This window comes from Echinops telfairi, unplaced genomic scaffold (assembly GCF_000313985.2).
Source record: "Echinops telfairi isolate 266 unplaced genomic scaffold, ASM31398v2 ScPeMD7_7468;HRSCAF=8506_0, whole genome shotgun sequence".
NCBI classification, from domain to species: domain Eukaryota; kingdom Metazoa; phylum Chordata; class Mammalia; order Afrosoricida; family Tenrecidae; genus Echinops; species Echinops telfairi.
The window spans coordinates 34,107,196-34,125,282 of NW_022111369.1; the positions used below are offsets into that span (position 1 = coordinate 34,107,196).

At 49.2% G+C, this 18,087-nt stretch overlaps 1 protein-coding gene across 1 annotated transcript in view; it reads left to right on the plus strand.

Annotated features, from left to right (window-relative positions):
- The window catches only part of WDFY3 (WD repeat and FYVE domain containing 3), a 242,492-nt gene that overhangs the window by 210,468 nt on the left and 13,937 nt on the right, over window positions 1–18,087 (plus strand). The window contains exons 51-59 of the mRNA XM_045284341.1: window positions 263–395; window positions 629–735; window positions 2,100–2,253; window positions 5,551–5,642; window positions 5,857–6,069; window positions 9,276–9,423; window positions 11,361–11,515; window positions 13,052–13,210; window positions 15,331–15,510. Coding sequence (XP_045140276.1) covers window positions 263–395; window positions 629–735; window positions 2,100–2,253; window positions 5,551–5,642; window positions 5,857–6,069; window positions 9,276–9,423; window positions 11,361–11,515; window positions 13,052–13,210; window positions 15,331–15,510 — 1,341 coding nt within the window. The remainder of the gene's footprint in view (window positions 1–262; window positions 396–628; window positions 736–2,099; window positions 2,254–5,550; window positions 5,643–5,856; window positions 6,070–9,275; window positions 9,424–11,360; window positions 11,516–13,051; window positions 13,211–15,330; window positions 15,511–18,087) is intronic.

Consider the following 18,087-nt stretch of genomic DNA (forward strand, 5'->3'; position numbering starts at 1 on the left):
TGTGAGTGGGCTTTGTATAGGGCATAAATTCCCTACCATAATTGGCCTCCTTTTTACACCAAGATAAACATTTTCATTTATTAGCTATCTTATCTTTATTGAGGCAGTTTTAAGAATCCTTTTGCATTAAAAAAAAAATTGACTAATTTTGAAAACAAATTGTTTCCTGTGATTGCATGTCTCCAAAACAAAAGGAAAAAAAAACTTAAATCTAAACCTAGTAGGATCCCTGTGTGAATCCTCTTTTGTTCCCTTTCCTAAGAGAATACTTGATAAGAACTATGCAATGTGCACGGGCAATGGTTCAGAGACAGACAAATGCAAAGCCAGTACCAAATACGGAGCCGCTGTGGGTCAGAATCTGGCCTTTGTTAGAAAGAGTTTGCAGTTAAGGGGTAATGACTACACTAGATCTCAAAACCTGGAATGGGTGGCTGTTGGATTACACTGAACGGGTCTACAATGAGGGGTGGCGGCATCGCCCTTCAGCTGCGGTGCTGCACACGCCAGCACTGACTTCCTCACCCGCGTCACCGACTCTGTGCGTTCTCAAACATGGGTGCTGGTTGGCCTTCTCCAGTGCTCCTCTTTTCTCCCGACTAAACCGTGCCCGGATGTTCTTGAACAGGAGAAACGCCGGCCTACCACTACGGGACCCACTATTCCTCTGCCATGATCGTGGCCTCCTACCTCGTTAGGATGGAGCCTTTCACGCAGATATTCTTACGGCTGCAGGTCAGTTCGTACGTGGGGAGTTCTTTCTTTCCGTTCCTTTCCAGCCTGGCTTTTATGTAGTCGTTTTCTCTGTGTTCGTGCCCCACAGCCTGTGACGTTTTAGTGACAAAAGTAGCCAGGCAGAGTCCCCTGGACCAGACCGGAACTAGTTTAAAATAAACAAGCAGCAGGGTCCTTTAATCAAGTTTGCATGCAGCATTTGCTTTCCAGCAGAGAGGTGCCAGGCCTGTCGGCCTGAGCTCAGCCAGTGGGGATGAAGAGGGCCGTGTTCCAGCCACGCGCTGTCTCCGAGCGGGATGGCTGTTCGCGCATTTATGCCGCAGCCACTGCTTGAGTGCTCGCCGGGCCCGGTGCCCGGGGCTTCTCAATGAATGAAGACAGAGCAGCCCTGCGGAGTGAGCGTGTGATTCGGTTGAGGAAGACCGTTGTCAAGTGTTCAGATGATGACAGTACTGACAGGGAGATAGAGGTCAGGGGAAAGAGGAAAGCGCGTGTGGGAACAGGAAGTGGTGGTGACAGAATGCAATTGAACGGTGTGCGAAACAGCTCCCCGAAAAGGTGACGTGGGAGCAAAGACGTGAGGCAGTGACAGATGTCTGCAGGAGGGCTGTGCCAGGTGGGAGCCCAGCATATCCAGAGCAGAGAGAGAGAGAGAAAGCCAGCCAGCTTGAGGGACGAGACCAGATCAAGACAGGCCCATTGTGGGACCTGCAGCATTTTCTCAGGGAGCTCCACCACACAGACAACAGCATAGCAAGTGTGATTGAGGACAGGGGGTGGGGGTGGGGGGCAGGAGGGCATGTGGATAAGCTAAAAGAAGCCCCTTTTCTCTTTGAAAGTGTCCAGTCTATAACGTCTTCTTTTTTCAGTCTCTAACTTCTTGACCACCTTTCCTAATTGCTCCTTTGTGGAAGCCAGTGGTTCATTCCTTGGGAAAAGGTGAAGGATGCGCTAGCCTCTGGGGCTAAACAAGCATTGACATAACGCTGTGATTTGCAGCTGCAGGGGGTCACGGGACCTCTTCATAGGAAGCTGCCTGGAGCTCTGGAAGAGCTCGTTTTCATTAGTCTTACCCGTTCTCAAATCACTAATTTAAAAAACCCACCTCCTTGAAGTGTTCATATATGGATTTCAGTCTGATTACAAAAGAAATCTATCTTGAACACCCTCTAATAAGGAGTTCCCCAAAGAGAATGAGAGTAGGCTTCCCACTGTGACCCTCAGTCACTTTATGTGGCACGGATGGCGGGACGTTGAAATATATCCCCAGGATTATCTGCCTGGGGTTTTCAAACCCCTAGACTTGCCACACCGTGAGGTGGGCAGGGTCCCCTAACAACCAGGTAACCTAATTCTGCCCACAGGGCGGCCACTTTGACCTGGCTGACCGGATGTTCCACAGCGTGCGCGAGGCCTGGTATTCAGCATCGAAGCACAACATGGCAGATGTCAAAGAACTGATCCCAGAATTTTTTTACTTACCAGAATTCCTGTTCAATTCCAACAACTTTGACCTAGGTACGTAAGAGCCGCGGCACGATGTTGGGGGGTTGGCTGGGAAAGACCATCTGAAACCAGTGGCACTGCTGAAGACTTGAGCGAGCAGACACCACGAGGACGGAAAAGACTTCTTCTGTGTGCAGTTGCCTGTAGTTACTGTGATTAGGTGCACGTGATTAATATACACAGAGAAACAAACTCAGGCCTCTGATCAGCCAAGACAGCTTGCATGAATAGTCAAAGTACTGTTTAGTCGTAGGATATCATTGTTAAAGACACAGTACCTGAAGGAGGTGTGTCTTCAAAAGAAGATGTTGATGTTAGGTGCCATCTAGTCAGTTCCGACAACGAAACACTGCCTGTCCCCACGCCATCCTCCCACTTGGTGTAGGATTGGCGCCCATTGTCGCAGCCTCATTACTGAATAGGAACGTGTAAATCTCCGGGGCGGGGGGAGGGGTGGGGGAAGCACTCAAACGAATGCATGTACACACGTGTTCGTAGCAGCACTGTTTGTAATAACCCCCAAGTAGGCGCCACCCAAATACTGACCAACCGAGTGGATAAACAAATTGTGTGTGCGTCTGTACTTGCACACAACAGGCTCGTTTTCAACCACAACGAGGAAAGGAAAATGAAATGACGATACATGCTAGAATGTAGGTGAGCCCTAGAACATGACGCTAAATGAAATTGGCCAAAAACACAGAAGATGACCGAGGGGAGATTCCATGTGAATGAAATATCTGGAGGACGTGGAGACTGCCTTCCTAGGGGGTGCAGCGTTTCACTTTGGAGCGATGACAATGTTTTGGAACCTAGGTAGACTCAGTGTTTGTACCACACAGGCAGGCCCTGGGTTACGAACACCCGATCTTCATTTAACCCACAGTTGGAAACCAACTAATTATAAAGCCTATTTGAGGTGCATTATGGCAAAGCATAATGACAAACTGAAGTACTATGTTGCAATGCCCATCAAAATATTGTTACTACTACTCCGATGTTTTGTTAAAGATGTTTTTAGTGGATCTGAAAGTGTGTAACATTTTTAGGCATTGAAGATACACGATATACATGATATTTGGCGAGCTCACATTGGATTTACCCATACTGAACTATTCCAATTCACAAATTCACCTTAAAGACAGCTTCAGGAGCAGGACTCTGGTATTCTGGGGAGTCTGGGGCCTGCACTCTGGTATTCCGGGGAGTATGGGGACTGCTTTATAAATGTCACAAGACTCACTTTCAAGGGGTTAGTTTTATGTCATGTGAATTTGCCTCGTTTGTTTTTTCAAGCATCTCCATCCAGAAAAGGTAGTTAATAGTGTACAGGGAAAGTGCCCTTGGATTCTTTCTAAGCCAGGGGGGCCAAGGGTGGGGGGTGGGGTAGAGTTAATCACCAGCATCACAGACTTCCTGTCTTCAGCCCCTTGCGTGCACAGGCAGGGAGCTGCCGAGCAGAACAGTGAGACCAAGGGCATTCTACACACGTCGTTCCCTTTTACAACCTTTTTAAATTGCAGGTGGTGCTGATGCGGGAATGAAATTATATCACAGATGCATTGAGGGGCATGAGCAAAATACTGAAAGCTAGATTACATTTCAAGTAGCTTGGCACTTACTACATATTTCTTCTAATACATTTTTACCCTATTCTTTATGTGAAAAATTAAGCGTGGACATTTTTTTCCCTAGGGCCCCGGGTGAAAACATGAAATGGGCGGGGTCCATAGGTGGTGTCCCGGGGTCATAGTTAGCTGACCCCTGTATTTTCTATCTAAGTCATCCGTGGTCATTGGTTCCAACCAAGTCAATGCTTGCCTGAACTTTGCATCTCTCGCTTATACCACATTGTACTAAGCCATCAATTGACAAATGATGGAAGGATTGTTTCTAAGGATTGTTCTGTTTATATTGGCGTGAGGGACCACTTTTGTGTTTGGATGTTTGCACACCTCTTTGTCTAACCAACTGCCGCTAAGCCAGTAAGTCAGCATTGTTGTTTAGTCTTTTTTTCCTTTCACCAAGTTAATCCAATTGTACCTGGAAAAACTGTGTACTGAAGTGTCCCTTTGGGGGTGTTATTTCAGAAAATGGGGGGGAAATAATGTCTTCCAACATCAAACCCCCTGTAATGCGCTGTGCTGTGCATCGACGTCCTGGTTCTCACGGCCACACCGTCGCTTCTGACTCAGGACCACCTTCAGGGGGACTGCGGCTGCCCCTGTGGTCAGAGACAGTCTGCGGTGGGGAACGGCTTCATTTTTCTCCTGCAGACCAGCGCAGGGTTTCCAACCACTGACCTTGTGTTAGCAGCCCAGCGTAGCCCACTGATCTCTCCGGCCCCCTCCCCCACCCCCAGGCTCCTCTCAGGTACGTCTAGCGGGCAGTCTCTCCAAGATCTTCAAGGCTACCTGGCCAAAAATTAACCCTTCACATGGACTAAGGCCTAGGTGGCATATGTTACCACCGCTTGGTAGTTTTGCTGCTGATGGGTAGCCCTTTAATCTTTCCAAGAATTCTTTTTTTCTTCTGTTAAATAATCTAGTGACAGTAAAGAGTTACCTCATTCCAGATTATATTTTTAAGTGAAAATGCTCACTGCCACCACAGGCCCACTCCTAGTCAGAGGTTTGAAAGTCGGGCATGTGGGAAGCTGCCTATTCCAGATCCCATTTGCTCCTAAAGGAAGAGAGAGTTCAAACTGGACGAGCCTGAGGAGAAAAAGAGCCTTTCACTAACTCCCTCGGAGCAGATGGGAAAGCCTTGTCCAAGCTTCAGTCCTGGTTAACTGCTGAGAAGTCACCGTGCCGTGAGGGCCGGAAGGAAGATGTTAGAATTACTTGTCTTCTTCCAAATGAGCAGTCCTCAAAGGATGGAGTCTGAGCAGCGTCTCCACCTCAGAGCAGTAGCCCCACAGAATGCTTCATTTAAAAGGAATCATGCAGTCAGTTAAGTTGTCCCCAATCCCCCACCACCTCCAATGTGGGATAGAATAGATATCCCTCTCTTAGGGAAGGGCAGTGTCTGCTAGCCTCTGTAAGCCTCCAGGGAAGTCTGGTAGGCTGGAGGCCTGTTGGACTTGGTGAAACTCCACATTTCCTGGTGTCATTTAATCCTCAAAGCCCCCCAGGCTGGCCATCCTACTGTAGAGCCTTCCTCTGAGGAGCTGTTCCCAGGGCTTCTCTGGTGGTGAAAGTCTTAAGTTCTCATGATGAGCCTGAGCCTGTGGCTTCCATTTGAAGCAATTATTCATCCCGTTCTTTCTCCACCCCCTTCCCCCCCACCCCCATATATCCCATCACATAGGCTGTAAACAAAATGGCACCAAGCTTGGAGATGTCATCCTCCCGCCCTGGGCCAAAGGGGACCCACGAGAATTCATCAGAGTCCACCGTGAGGTAAGGGGGTCGCTCTAGCAGAACTTTGAACTTGGTGTGGGCGTGGACCACATCCAAAGAGAGCCACTTGAGCCCTGGATGACCCATCTGTTTATGTCACTAAGAATGTTTTCTTGATGTTTGCTTCCTGTATTCCCGACTGCCCACTGTGATCTTCCCAAGCAAAGAGGAGCCGTCAGCAGTGGAGGGAACTGCTTGTGTTTTGAAATTGCAGGCTTTGGAATGCGATTACGTGAGTGCCCGTCTGCACGAGTGGATTGACTTAATCTTCGGCTACAAGCAGCAAGGCCCGGCGGCCGTTGAGGCGGTCAATGTCTTCCATCACCTTTTTTATGAGGGCCAGGTGGATATCTACAACATAAACGACCCGTTGAAGGAGACGGCTACCATTGGATTCATTAATAACTTTGGTCAGATCCCCAAACAGGTAGGAACGTCCATTTTTCCTTCATCTAGTACTATTATCCCTGTGATATTTCTATGAGGAGGGAGTCGTCATCTCATATAACAATTAGGTTTAGACGAAGTGCTTTGAAGGTCCCCCAACACTTCCTAAACCGTTGCTCTTTCCAACCTTTTGTTGTTCAGATTAGAGGAACTGTTGACTAAAGGAATTGTCACTCGCAGGCTGGTTGGGTGCGGGGTATGCTTTCCTGTACCTCGAAAAGGCCCGACAGGAGGCAGGGAGCATAGACTGGGGAGCAAACAGGGCCAAGCAGGGACGGGGCGTGAGGGGACGTGGCGGTGGTGTCCTCCGGGACCCTCACAAGGAGGACAGAGACTCCCTGTCAGTGAGCGTCAGCCTAAGGTGGACTCCTATGAGGTGGAAGGCAAACATGCTGCCACCCTCGAACCCTTTTGCCCAAGAGACCAGCACCCATTCCTTCCACAGCACCCCACTTCTCTGCTGGGCTTCATTATTCATTCCAGTGGCCACACAGAGCTCACAGGCCACACTTACACACTTGGGGGTTGTTTTTAGGCAAGTAACAGGTTGCGATTCAGGATCAGAAACAACTCAGGATACAGTTCTTTGGTCAGGACTACTCAGCCAGCCATACCTACCAGTAGACCTCTCTCTGGCCTTTGGCCCCTCGGCTCTTAGCCTGGCCTCTGCGCTGCTCAGACAAATGTTAGGAAACTCTTTAACTCCACCACTAACTCCTGAAGCAACCATTGGGGCCAGTAAGCCTCAGCTCAAGTGCACTCAGCTCTCTTGCGCTGTGGGTTAGTCAGCAAGCCTGCCTAGGTCCACCACCAAGTGCCCACAGGCTGCCACTCTGCCAGGACACCTTCTGCAAAAGTCTCTTTGCTGTCTCACTCCATGAACCAAAGCCCGCTCTGCGGTCTCTAGACAGCCTCCCTCCACTTGTCACCTTGAACCATCTCCAGTGTTTCAACTCTGTCTCCTGGGTTTAGGGAGTTCTCAGCACGGGAACCCTGGTAAAGGATACCGTTTATTCTTGGCTTTTTTATTGGTGGTGGTAATGGAGTCCTCCGTTTCCAGATCAAGATGCCTCATTTTAAACCTGGCAAGATAGCAGAACTCGCCAATCCCCCATCTGTGTGTATGGAAGATTCATGGGAGACAGCCAAGTGGCCAAGAACTGCTCTGTCCACCGTGCGATTGGGACCCCTAACAAAGGGGCACGTTTCCTTTTAAAGCAACATGTGTGTTGATAAACCCTAATTACAGCTGGAGGCTCATAGTTCATTCTTTCCCCCGAGGGGGGCTAGGGCAGGAACATGGTTCGTGATCCTGTGGGAAACAGGTATGCCCCAACAAAAAAGGCAGGATGCTGCCCTGTCGCAGGGCCTTTCTGCTGCTGTTGTGTCTAAAAGACAGGCAGTCTAGGAGATGAAATGTAGATGCCACTGGATTTCTAGGATGTTCCCACAACCGATATGGAGTACTCCCAAGAAGAGCCAGCCCAGAAAGGTACATAATCTGATGCTTTTGCATGCCCATAGCCTGGCACGGTGCTCTGCCTTAGAACTTGGAAAAGTTTTCCAGTAAATATTTATTCATGAAGATGCTTGAAATACATGTGCCATTCTATATAACTTGAGATTGTTTTGTCCTTATTAACATTCACAGAAAGGATCACAACCCTGACCCGTGCCCATGAAATGGGCACAGATGTGTAAAGATCTGGGGGCTGAAAATGTACATCCTCCTCTTTACAAAGCAGTTATTTGACTTTTTTTCTCCTGGAACTCCGACCGATCCGATATACCAACTCTGATGGTGGTGTATGCAGGTTCATTCTCGTTGAATCTGAGGTTTTAAAAAAAATCTTCCTCGGATCGTAGTTTTCCAGGAGAAAGGACTCGACGCTTGTTTTAAAGATCCTACAATATTTAACACCTCCACTTGAATACACGTGGGTATTTCTCATCCGTACGGAGGCAATATGGAACAGGGAGGGCCGCAAAAATGAAGGCTGAGGAGGGTACTGGTTGCTGCACCTTTAACAAGAGTTACAGGCACAGAGGTTTAAAAAAATGCTGAAAGAACAGATAGCAAAATTTCTAGTTTTCCATTGTTAACATTACAGAGGGATTGGGGGGAGGCAACACATTAGTAGCATTTCTAAGATACCAAAAGTATGCTGTTAAGTTATCTAGAGAAAGGCAGATTAAAGAGGTCTGTCTTCCGGTCAGCAAAGACACAATAGAATTGGGATGTGACTGAAACCCCAACTCTGTCATTGAGTCGATTCCAACTCACTGTGACCCTGTAAGCCAGAGTAGAGCTGCCCCTGGGGGTTCTGAGACTGTATATCTGTGCTGGAGTCGAAAGCCTCATCTTACTCCTGCAGAGCCGTTGGTGGTTTCAAACTACTGACCTTGCAGTTAGCAGCCCAGTACATAACCCAGTGCCGTGCCAGACCTCCTCCAATGGCCACTAGGCTGTCAACCGGAAAGCCAAACTCACCATCTCCATGTCGATGCTGACTCCTAGTGACCCCACAGGACAGGGCACATCTCCCCTGTGAGTTCCCGAGCCTGGAGCACTTTACAGAAGAAGAAAGCCCGTGTCTCTCCCAAGGAGCAGCTGGTGGTTTGGAACTGTTGACCTTGCAGTTAGCATCCCAACACGTAACCCAGCAGCACTCACTACTGGGCTATATGTACGACTCATACAGTTTGGGCACCATTAGAAAATAATTACAAACTGACTGTGTGTCAGTAGATTGTCTTTTCAAAAGTTCTTGTGAATTCAGTTTGGCACACGGCCTGATAACCACCCAGACTGGAGTATCACAGACCTATCCGGACAATTGAGAGTCCCTGGTGGAGCAGTGGTCTAAGAAGCAGTTCACTGCTAACAGACAGCGGGTTTTCAACTCACCAGCTAGTCTGTGGGAGAAAGAGGGTGACTTGCAGCTTTGGGAACCCTGGGACGCAGTTCTGCACTGTCCCTCGGGCTCCCTGTGAGTCAGAATTAGGATTTGAACCCTGGCCATCCTCTCAGCCTCTTCAGTTTCTTTTCTCATCTGTGAAACAAGCTTAAAAATTACCTGATGGTTTTTAGGAAGCTTAAGTACAAGAAGAACGTCATGCCTGCCACTTAGGTGAACTTTGTCATGAAAAGTCCTGAATAGGAAGTGTCATTTTCTCTCACGCCAGCTCTTTAAGAAACCTCACCCACCAAAGCGAGTCAGGAGTCGCCTCAACGGGGATGCGGCCGGGCTCTCCCTGCCACCGGGATCCACCAGTGACAAGATCTTCTTCCACCACCTGGACAACCTGAGGCCCTCTCTGGCGCCGGTGAAAGGTCAGGCGGCAGGCGGCCAAAGCTGGCGTGGTGGCTTGGCGGGGTTACCCAAGCCTCGTGTGGTTTGGCATGGTTTGCTTTAGACCAGCGGTTCTCAACCTTCCTCATGCGGCGACCCTTTCATACACTTCCTCGTGTGGTGGTAACCCCCAACCATGAAATTTTCATTGGGACTGCCTACCTGTCATTTTGCTACCGTTACGAATTGGGTGACCCCTGGGAAAGGGTCGTTGGACCCCCCAAAGGGTCATGACCCATAGGTTGAGAACCGCGGCTTTAGACCATGTCATTTGTCCTGAGTGCTTATATTTTTTGTCTTAATTTTTTCTCTTTTATTACTTGTGTGATTCTTACATCAAAAACAAAATAACCAAACAGGGTTTCTTCTCCCACCTAGGGTAGCAAAAGCCTCGGGGTCACTAAAGTCTCGTAATGTCTATTCACTTGATTAAAATGTAGAACGATTCGGTCTCTGCTGTTCATCTGCATCTGCAGCTCAGGGGACTTCAAAAAGTTCGTGGAAAAAGGAAGTTAAAGGTTGATGGGATTTTCCCACGAACTTGTTGGAGCCATCTGGTGCGTTCTACCAAATAGAACTGGCTACAGAGAGGGTGCGTGCTTAGTACGCCCATGGAAAGGCACCTTTCCTTCGGCTGATGGTACACCTCAACTCACTCACACTCACGGCCTCGAGTCGCTGCCGACTCGGAGCGGCCCTGCAGGACAAGCCAGAACTACCCCTGTGGGTGTCCAAGCCTGGGGCTCTTTAAGGGAGTAGAAAGCCCCGTCTTTCCCTCTCAGCCGCCACTGGTGATTTCCAACTTCAGACCTTGTGGTTAGCAGCATCGTGTAACCACTGCGGCATCCAGAGCTCCTGTTTGTGTCATGATACTGTGTATTTTATCTAACAGTAACCCCCTTTTTTCTTCAAGTGGGTGTTTTTTGACCTTTGAATTAAAAAAAAATATATATATATATATATATATTTGCAAAATCTTGAAACTTTCATATTCCTTAAATCCACAAAGTTTCAGAGTTTGCGTATCTAGTTGGCTCCCAGGCCGCGTGGTCTTGTCGCACTGACTGTCTTGCTCTGGCGCACCATGGGGTCCGCAGTGTGCAGCAGTGCCAGGGCCTGAGGAAGTGCGTGGCCTTCCTTGGGAAAGTCCAAGAGGAGGCTGCACCTTGGGGGCTGCGGGAGAGCATCGCCAATGGACCGCTGGGGCCCCAGGCAACAAGGGGAAAAGCCTGACTGCTCGGAGCCAAGCTCGGAGTGTCTGGGACTAGGAAGGCCCAAGGGGAGCCCGGAAGAACACCCATCAGGGTCGAGGCCCCAGCCAGCACGCCTTCTAGGAAGTGGAGACCTCAGGCGCTAATCTACAGGACCAGAAGCCCGCCATTGCTTGCTAAGCCCGGGCGGCATGCTGGTCACCTTCTGAGCTGCTCACTGCAAGGTGGGCACCTCGAAACCACCAGCCCCTCCATGGGGAGCAAGAGGAGGCGTTCTACTCCCGTAGAAGAGTTACATTTGAAACCCGTGGGGACAGTTCTCCCTGTCCCCTGGGTCACTATGAGTTGGGATCAACTCAGTGCCAGTGAGTTTCGGTCTGGGGAAGTGGTCGAGCGGGCAGCTACCGCACTCCCTTGGAGGTACCGGCCATCACCTGATAGCGACTGTGGTGATGGTTGCACACGTCTCTGACAATCTTAAGAACCATTGAAGGTACGATTTGAATAAGTATATTGTGTGGCATGTGGACTCTGTTTCAGTACAGCTGGGTTGGTTTCGTTTGGTGAAGAAAAAGCTCCAGATCTCAGAACATTTTGCCTCCAAGCTTGCTTCGCATGGAAGACGTGAGATTACTGTGCAGTCCCACGTGCAGTGGAGAAGGTCGTTTTCCCCTCTTCTGTTCTAATGCGTCCACTTCTTTCTCCAGAACTCAAAGAGCCTGTGGGGCAGATCGTGTGCACAGACAAAGGCATTCTGGCAGTGGAACAGAATAAGGTCCTTATCCCGCCAGCCTGGAACAAAACTTTTGCCTGGGGCTACGCCGACCTCAGCTGCAGGCTGGGAACCTATGAGTCAGACAAGGTTTGTCCAGTTTCGCGCTTCCTTGTTGAATCTCTTGCTTGGCTTGGCTATCTCAATTAAGGGGCGTGGGTTAGAATGGCCAGCGAAAGGGGGCGCTTTAGTATATGAGATTCGTATTGGGGGCGGGGGACAATATGCAGACAAGTCTCACTGCCCGCAGACCAGGCCTCTTTGGGGAAATTGGCACTAGCAACGTATTCCTGCAAGAGGTCCCATACGCCACATTACTCCGCACATCTGCCCCCCAGAACCTCTTTCTTGTGGCGAGCCACGATCCTGGCCTCATTTATGCAATGCTCCGAAACGGCCGGTGGAAAGCGGGGTGCCACGCCCACCAGCAGCGCAGCTGCTGTTCTGCACTACTGCATCGTAGTGATCCGAAATTGCCCTGAGTTCACCGCCTCGCCGTCCCTCTTGAATGCCAGAGAGGGAGAGAGTCTGCACGCGTCTCTTGTGCCGTCGTGCACTTCTCTTTCATTCATGTTCTCCGACAAAAACAGCACTCGTACTTGCAACTCACATTCTAGTTGGCTTTCACAACCACCTCATTTGACCACGCTAAAAGAAACATAAAGTTGCCTCTAAATCTGCCCCAACTCATTGCCCTTGTATGTGCCGGGTGGAGCTGTTCTCCGTGCAGTTTCTTGGTGGCTCCTCTTTCAGAAGTAGATAGCCAGGCCTTTCTTCCGAGGCAACTCTGGGAGGGCTCGAGCTGCCAGCCTCGGCTTTAGCGCCATCCCGTGCGGTTTACAGAGCTTCACACAGTTGGACATTCGACCTCATTGGAGACCCCTCCCCCACCCCATGAGCTCTTGTGTGCCATTGAGTCAATTCTGACTCATAGCGACCCTGTAGGGCAGAATGCACAAGTTGCCTTATAGGGTGGGTGCTAGTCTATAATCTTAGATTGGAACCGATTGCTAAGAGCCTCATGAACAAAGTCCCCTTTAGCGTGGATTCTAACAACCGATGGCATAGTTCAAAGCTAACAGCCACTCTGCCGGAGAAAAATGAGGCTTCCTACTCCCATGAAAGGGTCACAGTTTTGGAAAGCCACAGGGACAGTCCTACTCTGGCCTCCATAGGATCTCTGTGAGTCAGATTCGACTCCATAACAGTGCGTTGGAGAGTTCTTCATTAAAAGGCTGGGAGCCCTAGTGGCCTAGTGAGTTACTCATTGAGCTGCTAACTGCAAGGTCAGCATTTCGAACCCACCAGCCACTCCTTGGGAAAAAGATGAGGCTGGCCACTCCCCAAAAGATGTAAAGTCTTGGAAACCCAAAAAGGACAGTTCCACCCTGTGCTATAAGTCTGCATCTGACGGGCCGCGCAGCAGTGGGTTTGGGTTTGGGTTTAGGCTGGGTAAGAGGCTGTAACGGTGGTTCAGTGGAGAGCATCAGTGGAAACGTTGTGGACTAAAACCAGCCCGGATAGTTTTCAGCAGGTCAACTGTGCTCGGCTTAGCTGCCTGTACATATACTTGAGGAGTCTGACTGTTTGCTGGCTGTGTGTCTCACATCTGGTTTTGTTTTCCAGGCAATGACGGTGTATGAGTGTCTGTCTGAGTGGGGCCAGATCCTCTGTGCAATCTGTCCCCACCCCAAGCTGGTCGTCACAGGGGGAACGAGCACCGTTGTGTGTGTGTGGGAGATGGGCACCTCGAAGGAGAGGGCTAAGAGCCTCACCCTCAAACAGGTAACAGATGTGGAAATGAGAAGTGGGTGTGGCACACGGTCCAGCTCAGCTGCTTGCTCTCTCCAGAAGCACAGAAGTTCCTTGATTCCCAGATCGTGCCTAATGCCCTGAACCCAAATGCTTCTTCTGTCAGAAATGCTTTTGAAAACAGAGGAGATAAGACTATACATAGTATTGTTGTAACCTGACTGAGCTGGAGCTTTCTTGATGATATCCGAAGCAAGCTGTCCCTTTAAAAAACCTACTGCCATCCAGTCAATTCTGACTCCCAGCCGCGAACTGCCCGTCTGCGTTTCCATGGCAGAAAGTCGCCTCTTTCTCCCACTGACCCGGGAGTTTGAACTGCTGGCCTTGTAGTGAGCAGCCCAACACGGTACCACTAGGCCACCTGGGCTCCTTTAGCTATCTACATATATATTCTAATATGTCTAAGTAACACACATATTATTTTGCTAAAGTGATCTATACATTGAACGTTTGTGAGCCAAATTACACTTGCCTGATGGTTCATGTTCATTTCCTTCCTGGGTGATTTGCCCTCAATGGACTCTAAGTGTGACTCCTTTGCTCTTCTCTCTGTTCACGTGCCGTGCCCTTCACGCCTGGGCACACACGTGGATGTATTTCAGTCGAATCCCTACTGATTTGCCTGAGGGGTCTTTTTGATCATCATGCAATTCTATTGTTAATTTTTACTTAAAACGGAATCCTGTTGTAATATAAGCCATCATCACATGAGTTTGAGTTGTGCCTGAATTTACTATAAGCTGTTTTTAAATGGCGCATACAGCAAAGTGTTTTGTTTCTTTTTTTAATACAAACTAAAGAGGTCATAAACAGTAATACCTGTCTCTTATTGCTACTTATATTTAGGATGTGCTAGACATGGTGCTGGCTATTTAAAGTCATGCACTGTCATCTGCACAACAAAGGAGCCCTGTGGGTTACATGGGTTGGGCTGCTAACCACAAGGTCGGCAGTTCAAACCCCAGCTGCTGTGAGCCAGGTTGCTCTCGTAAAGATTTCCAGCCTTGGAAATCTTCTATAGGTTCATTTTAAGTACTGAGTCAGAAGCGACCCAGTGGGAATGGGTGGGAATACTCACAAAGTAATTGCTGGTTACCTCTTCCCTAGGGTGAGGGGGTGGGGAGAACACAGCTCAGAAAAATTAGGCCACGTGCCCAGATGCACATGTAGTGGTAAAGCTAGTAATTTCATTCTGTCCAACTCCAAGGCTATTTAAAGGCTAAACCCAAAGCTACTTCATAGCTAAACTGTAACTTTGGTGTGTTAAATACTTATGGAAAGAACCTTTGTCCTTAGACCCGTGGCCATCTCTATAGACTAGAAATTCATCTCTGATTGAATTGTTGGGTCTTCCCGAGGTACGCCCTGTAAAAGCAGGTACCTGTAAAAAGCAGTCTTTGATGTGAGATCCAAGGTTGGTCTCGTATGTTGCTGATCCAGACCCCGCCGCATGTAAATATTTTCCAGTTAGAAAACGGATCTTGAAGCCAGGGTGCCAGCAACCCCTAAGTAGAAAGCAGCCTTTCTTACTCAGAACCGTCTTCTGGGCGTACACCGATGAAGTCCGTGCAGCCAAGATCTCAAGCCAACTCATTCTGTTATGCACACAGTTTTCCAGGCCATCCTGAGAACGCAAGAACTGCTCGTCGTCACCCGAGCCTTTTCCTTCAAAGTGCTTACTTACTTTCCCACAGCACCACCTCCCTGGGTCCTGTTTCTTGGAAGGAGGCCCTTCTGGGCACAGAGCACAGCCGGTTGTCTTCCGCTGAGTCACTGGTTCTCTGGACCACACTCTCCCTTCCTCTCCCCAGGGCCATGTATTGCAACCACCTGCAATTTTAAAATTTTTTTATCCATCCACATCTTGGCAGTTCCTGAGCACGGAACTCAGAACTGTGCCATAAAAGAACTAGATTCAGAGTTGAGCGTCAACCTTCTGGGTGCATAAGCAGTACCTCTCCCTGTGGCGTGATGTGCAGGCACTGGCTCCCCAGCACCCCTGCCTCGGGTTCCTCCAAGGGCTTCTGCAATGTTCTGGAGTCAGTGATGATGCCCCCAGCACTGGGGTCACCCTGATCTTTCTCTTCCTGTAGGCCTTGCTTGGTCACACTGATACTGTCACCTGTGCCACAGCGTCGCTAGCCTATCACATAATTGTCAGCGGGTCCCGAGACCGAACCTGCATCATCTGGGACCTGAACAAACTGGCGTTTCTAACCCAGCTCCGAGGCCATCGCGCTTCTGTGTCTGCCCTGTGCATCAATGAGTTAACCGTAAGTATCAATTGCCCACTGGATTGGGATTTTAGTGAAACAAGTAGTTCTGACCAACCTCTGAACTAAAGATCCCAAGTACTTGGACACACATGTTATAAAAGCAGGTACAGTTTTTCGTAATTTATGTATTGCTTGTTAAAGCAAATGGATATGAAAGTTTATAGTCCAGACAGCTAGATTGACTTTAAAACTCCCTCTGCCGCTGCATAAATAATGTAAAAACAGCCCACAATGTGCTTTAAAAATAAAAAAATAAGGAAGTTGTGGATTTGCTAATGACATTAGAATATTGTTGAAAATGTTATGCAATATATTCAGATTACTTATTACGTATTATGAAAATGATACCATATGAGTAGCCAGATGAGGGGGGCAAAAATCCTTACAGAAGTATTTTTAAGGAGATTATACCTTCTCAAAAACAAACAGTTTATGTACAAATAAAGAAATAAGCATACTGGCCTCTAGGAGCTACCGTGTTGACCAAGCCCCTTGATGTGTCCCAGGGGGAGGTTGATGGCTAAGACGCCAGGCTGGTAAGCAGGAGAGGTTCTAGCTGGGGCTCATAGAGCCCCAGTGTCCAGAGACAAGCTATCACATTGGTGTGTGGGTGATACTCCCATGTGCATATCAGTCTTCAAAAACACAAGGAAGCCGCTCGAGTCTCGTCACTTAGCAGCACTACCTACCCATCCCGTCTACCACCTTCACCCCTTAGCTTACCTGTACTGCTAATCATCCCACCCGACAAGAGTAATCTAGCCACAATTCCAGGTGTCACCCCCAGCACCCACAGAACCAGCTTTCCCCATGAAGAAAGCTGCCGCCCTAATTTCTGCTTCAAGTTAGCAGGCATCATGCTGTTAGTCAAACAGCATGTCGTCCGTCAGAGAAGATGAAGCTCCGCTCTAGTGGGTGGCACTGAGAGGGTCTTGGTGATATGGACAACGGTGCTGAGTTGGGACTGAGTCAGGAGCCCACGGGGGAAGGCAGAAGACTCAACGTACTTGTTAAGTCTCCTGGAAAGACGAGACCAGGGCAGTACCATGGGTTTGCCTGGCAGATGTTTGCCCCCAGATAGCTGCCAAACTGTCCGCAGAACCACTGTGACCCAGCGGTGGTGTGGAGCCAGCCTCTTGATTCCGCCACAGAGAGTCCTTGATGTTGGGATTGTGCTCAACTTTAATGCTGAAGATTAAAATGATCCGCAGCCAGTTGTGTTGGGGCCAATATTCTGTACTGATGGGATTTAATTCATTGCTACAAACTACGCTTAAAATGCGTTCATAACCTTTTCATTACTCAGGAGACGGTTACTGTTTTTCTGGTATGTTTTTCCAACCAAATACCAAGTCTACATGACCTCAGGCTACATTTGGGGCCAGAAACCCCTTGGCCGCAGCTACTCTTTCACCTCCCTGAGCGCCCCAGCCAGTTAGACGGCGGGGTTAGGTCTCCTGCATGCTACTGAAGGCCGTAATCGACCAAAGTCTTGCCTGATGCAGAAGGGGGCACAGCTGGCTCTTTACTGAAGGCCGTAATCGACCAAAGTCTTGCCTGATGCAGAAGGGGGCACAGCTGGCTCTTCTCTGTCAGACAAGAGCTGCGAATGACAGCTCGGCTGCAGGCACTCTTTGTCAGCGAGGGTGCTTGACAGAGGCAGAGAAGGAAGACCCAGGAATGCTTTGCCGGTTATGTTTCTAAAGGCTCACTTTGACTTGGCATCTTGGTAGAAGAAGGGCAGAAGGAAGATGGGACAGCAATAGCAACAGCGGCATGGACAGTGGTCTGGAGAAGCCTTGGCCCTCCCTCTCCATGTCGCCCCGCCCCTTGCTCCCCCTTAACTTCTCTCTTAATGTTGCCCCCCCACACACACATACACACACACAAACACTACTGCGTCTGATGGCAACTCCAGATTTCCACAGATTCTCTCACGGTCCACCGTGTGCACTGAATGTAGCAGGTGGTTTCAGGAGATGGTATCCAACCTCGTGACAACCCAGCGATAGGAGAGGCATTGGCACTGGGAAGAGTGGCATCTGCGTCGTGACTCTGTGGTTTAGGCAGGGGGCTGAAGTTCTCTCACTTTGCTCTCGTCCTCAGTCGGGCCTGGGGGACAGGGCCTGGCAGCTACTGGAGGATTAGCCCTGGAAAACCCTGAGGGGCACAGTTCTCTGACACCCGTGGAGCCACCGTCAGCTCAGGCTGGGTTCTGTTTTATTCTTTGTATTGTTTCCTTCCTCGATAAAGTAGACCTAGTCCTAGCCGACCTCCGGAGGTTGTGGTAGGGTGAAGTGGAATGGCTCTAAGTGTCCGCCACTGTCAACCCCCACACGGAAGATGTGTCAGAAAGCATCTTCATTCCTTTAACAGGAGTGGGTTAGAGTTATTGCCAAGTTGGGGTAGAGTCCCCGCCTCCCCACCTGGTAGACTTTGAGAACTAAGCTTATTCCCTTCTATCTTTGAAACTCAAAAAAAAATTTTTTTTAATGAGCTATCAAGTCAGGGAATCTCCAATTTCATTAAATTCTTCAAGAAGGAACCCATGTACCAGTCGTCCGTCCCCACCCC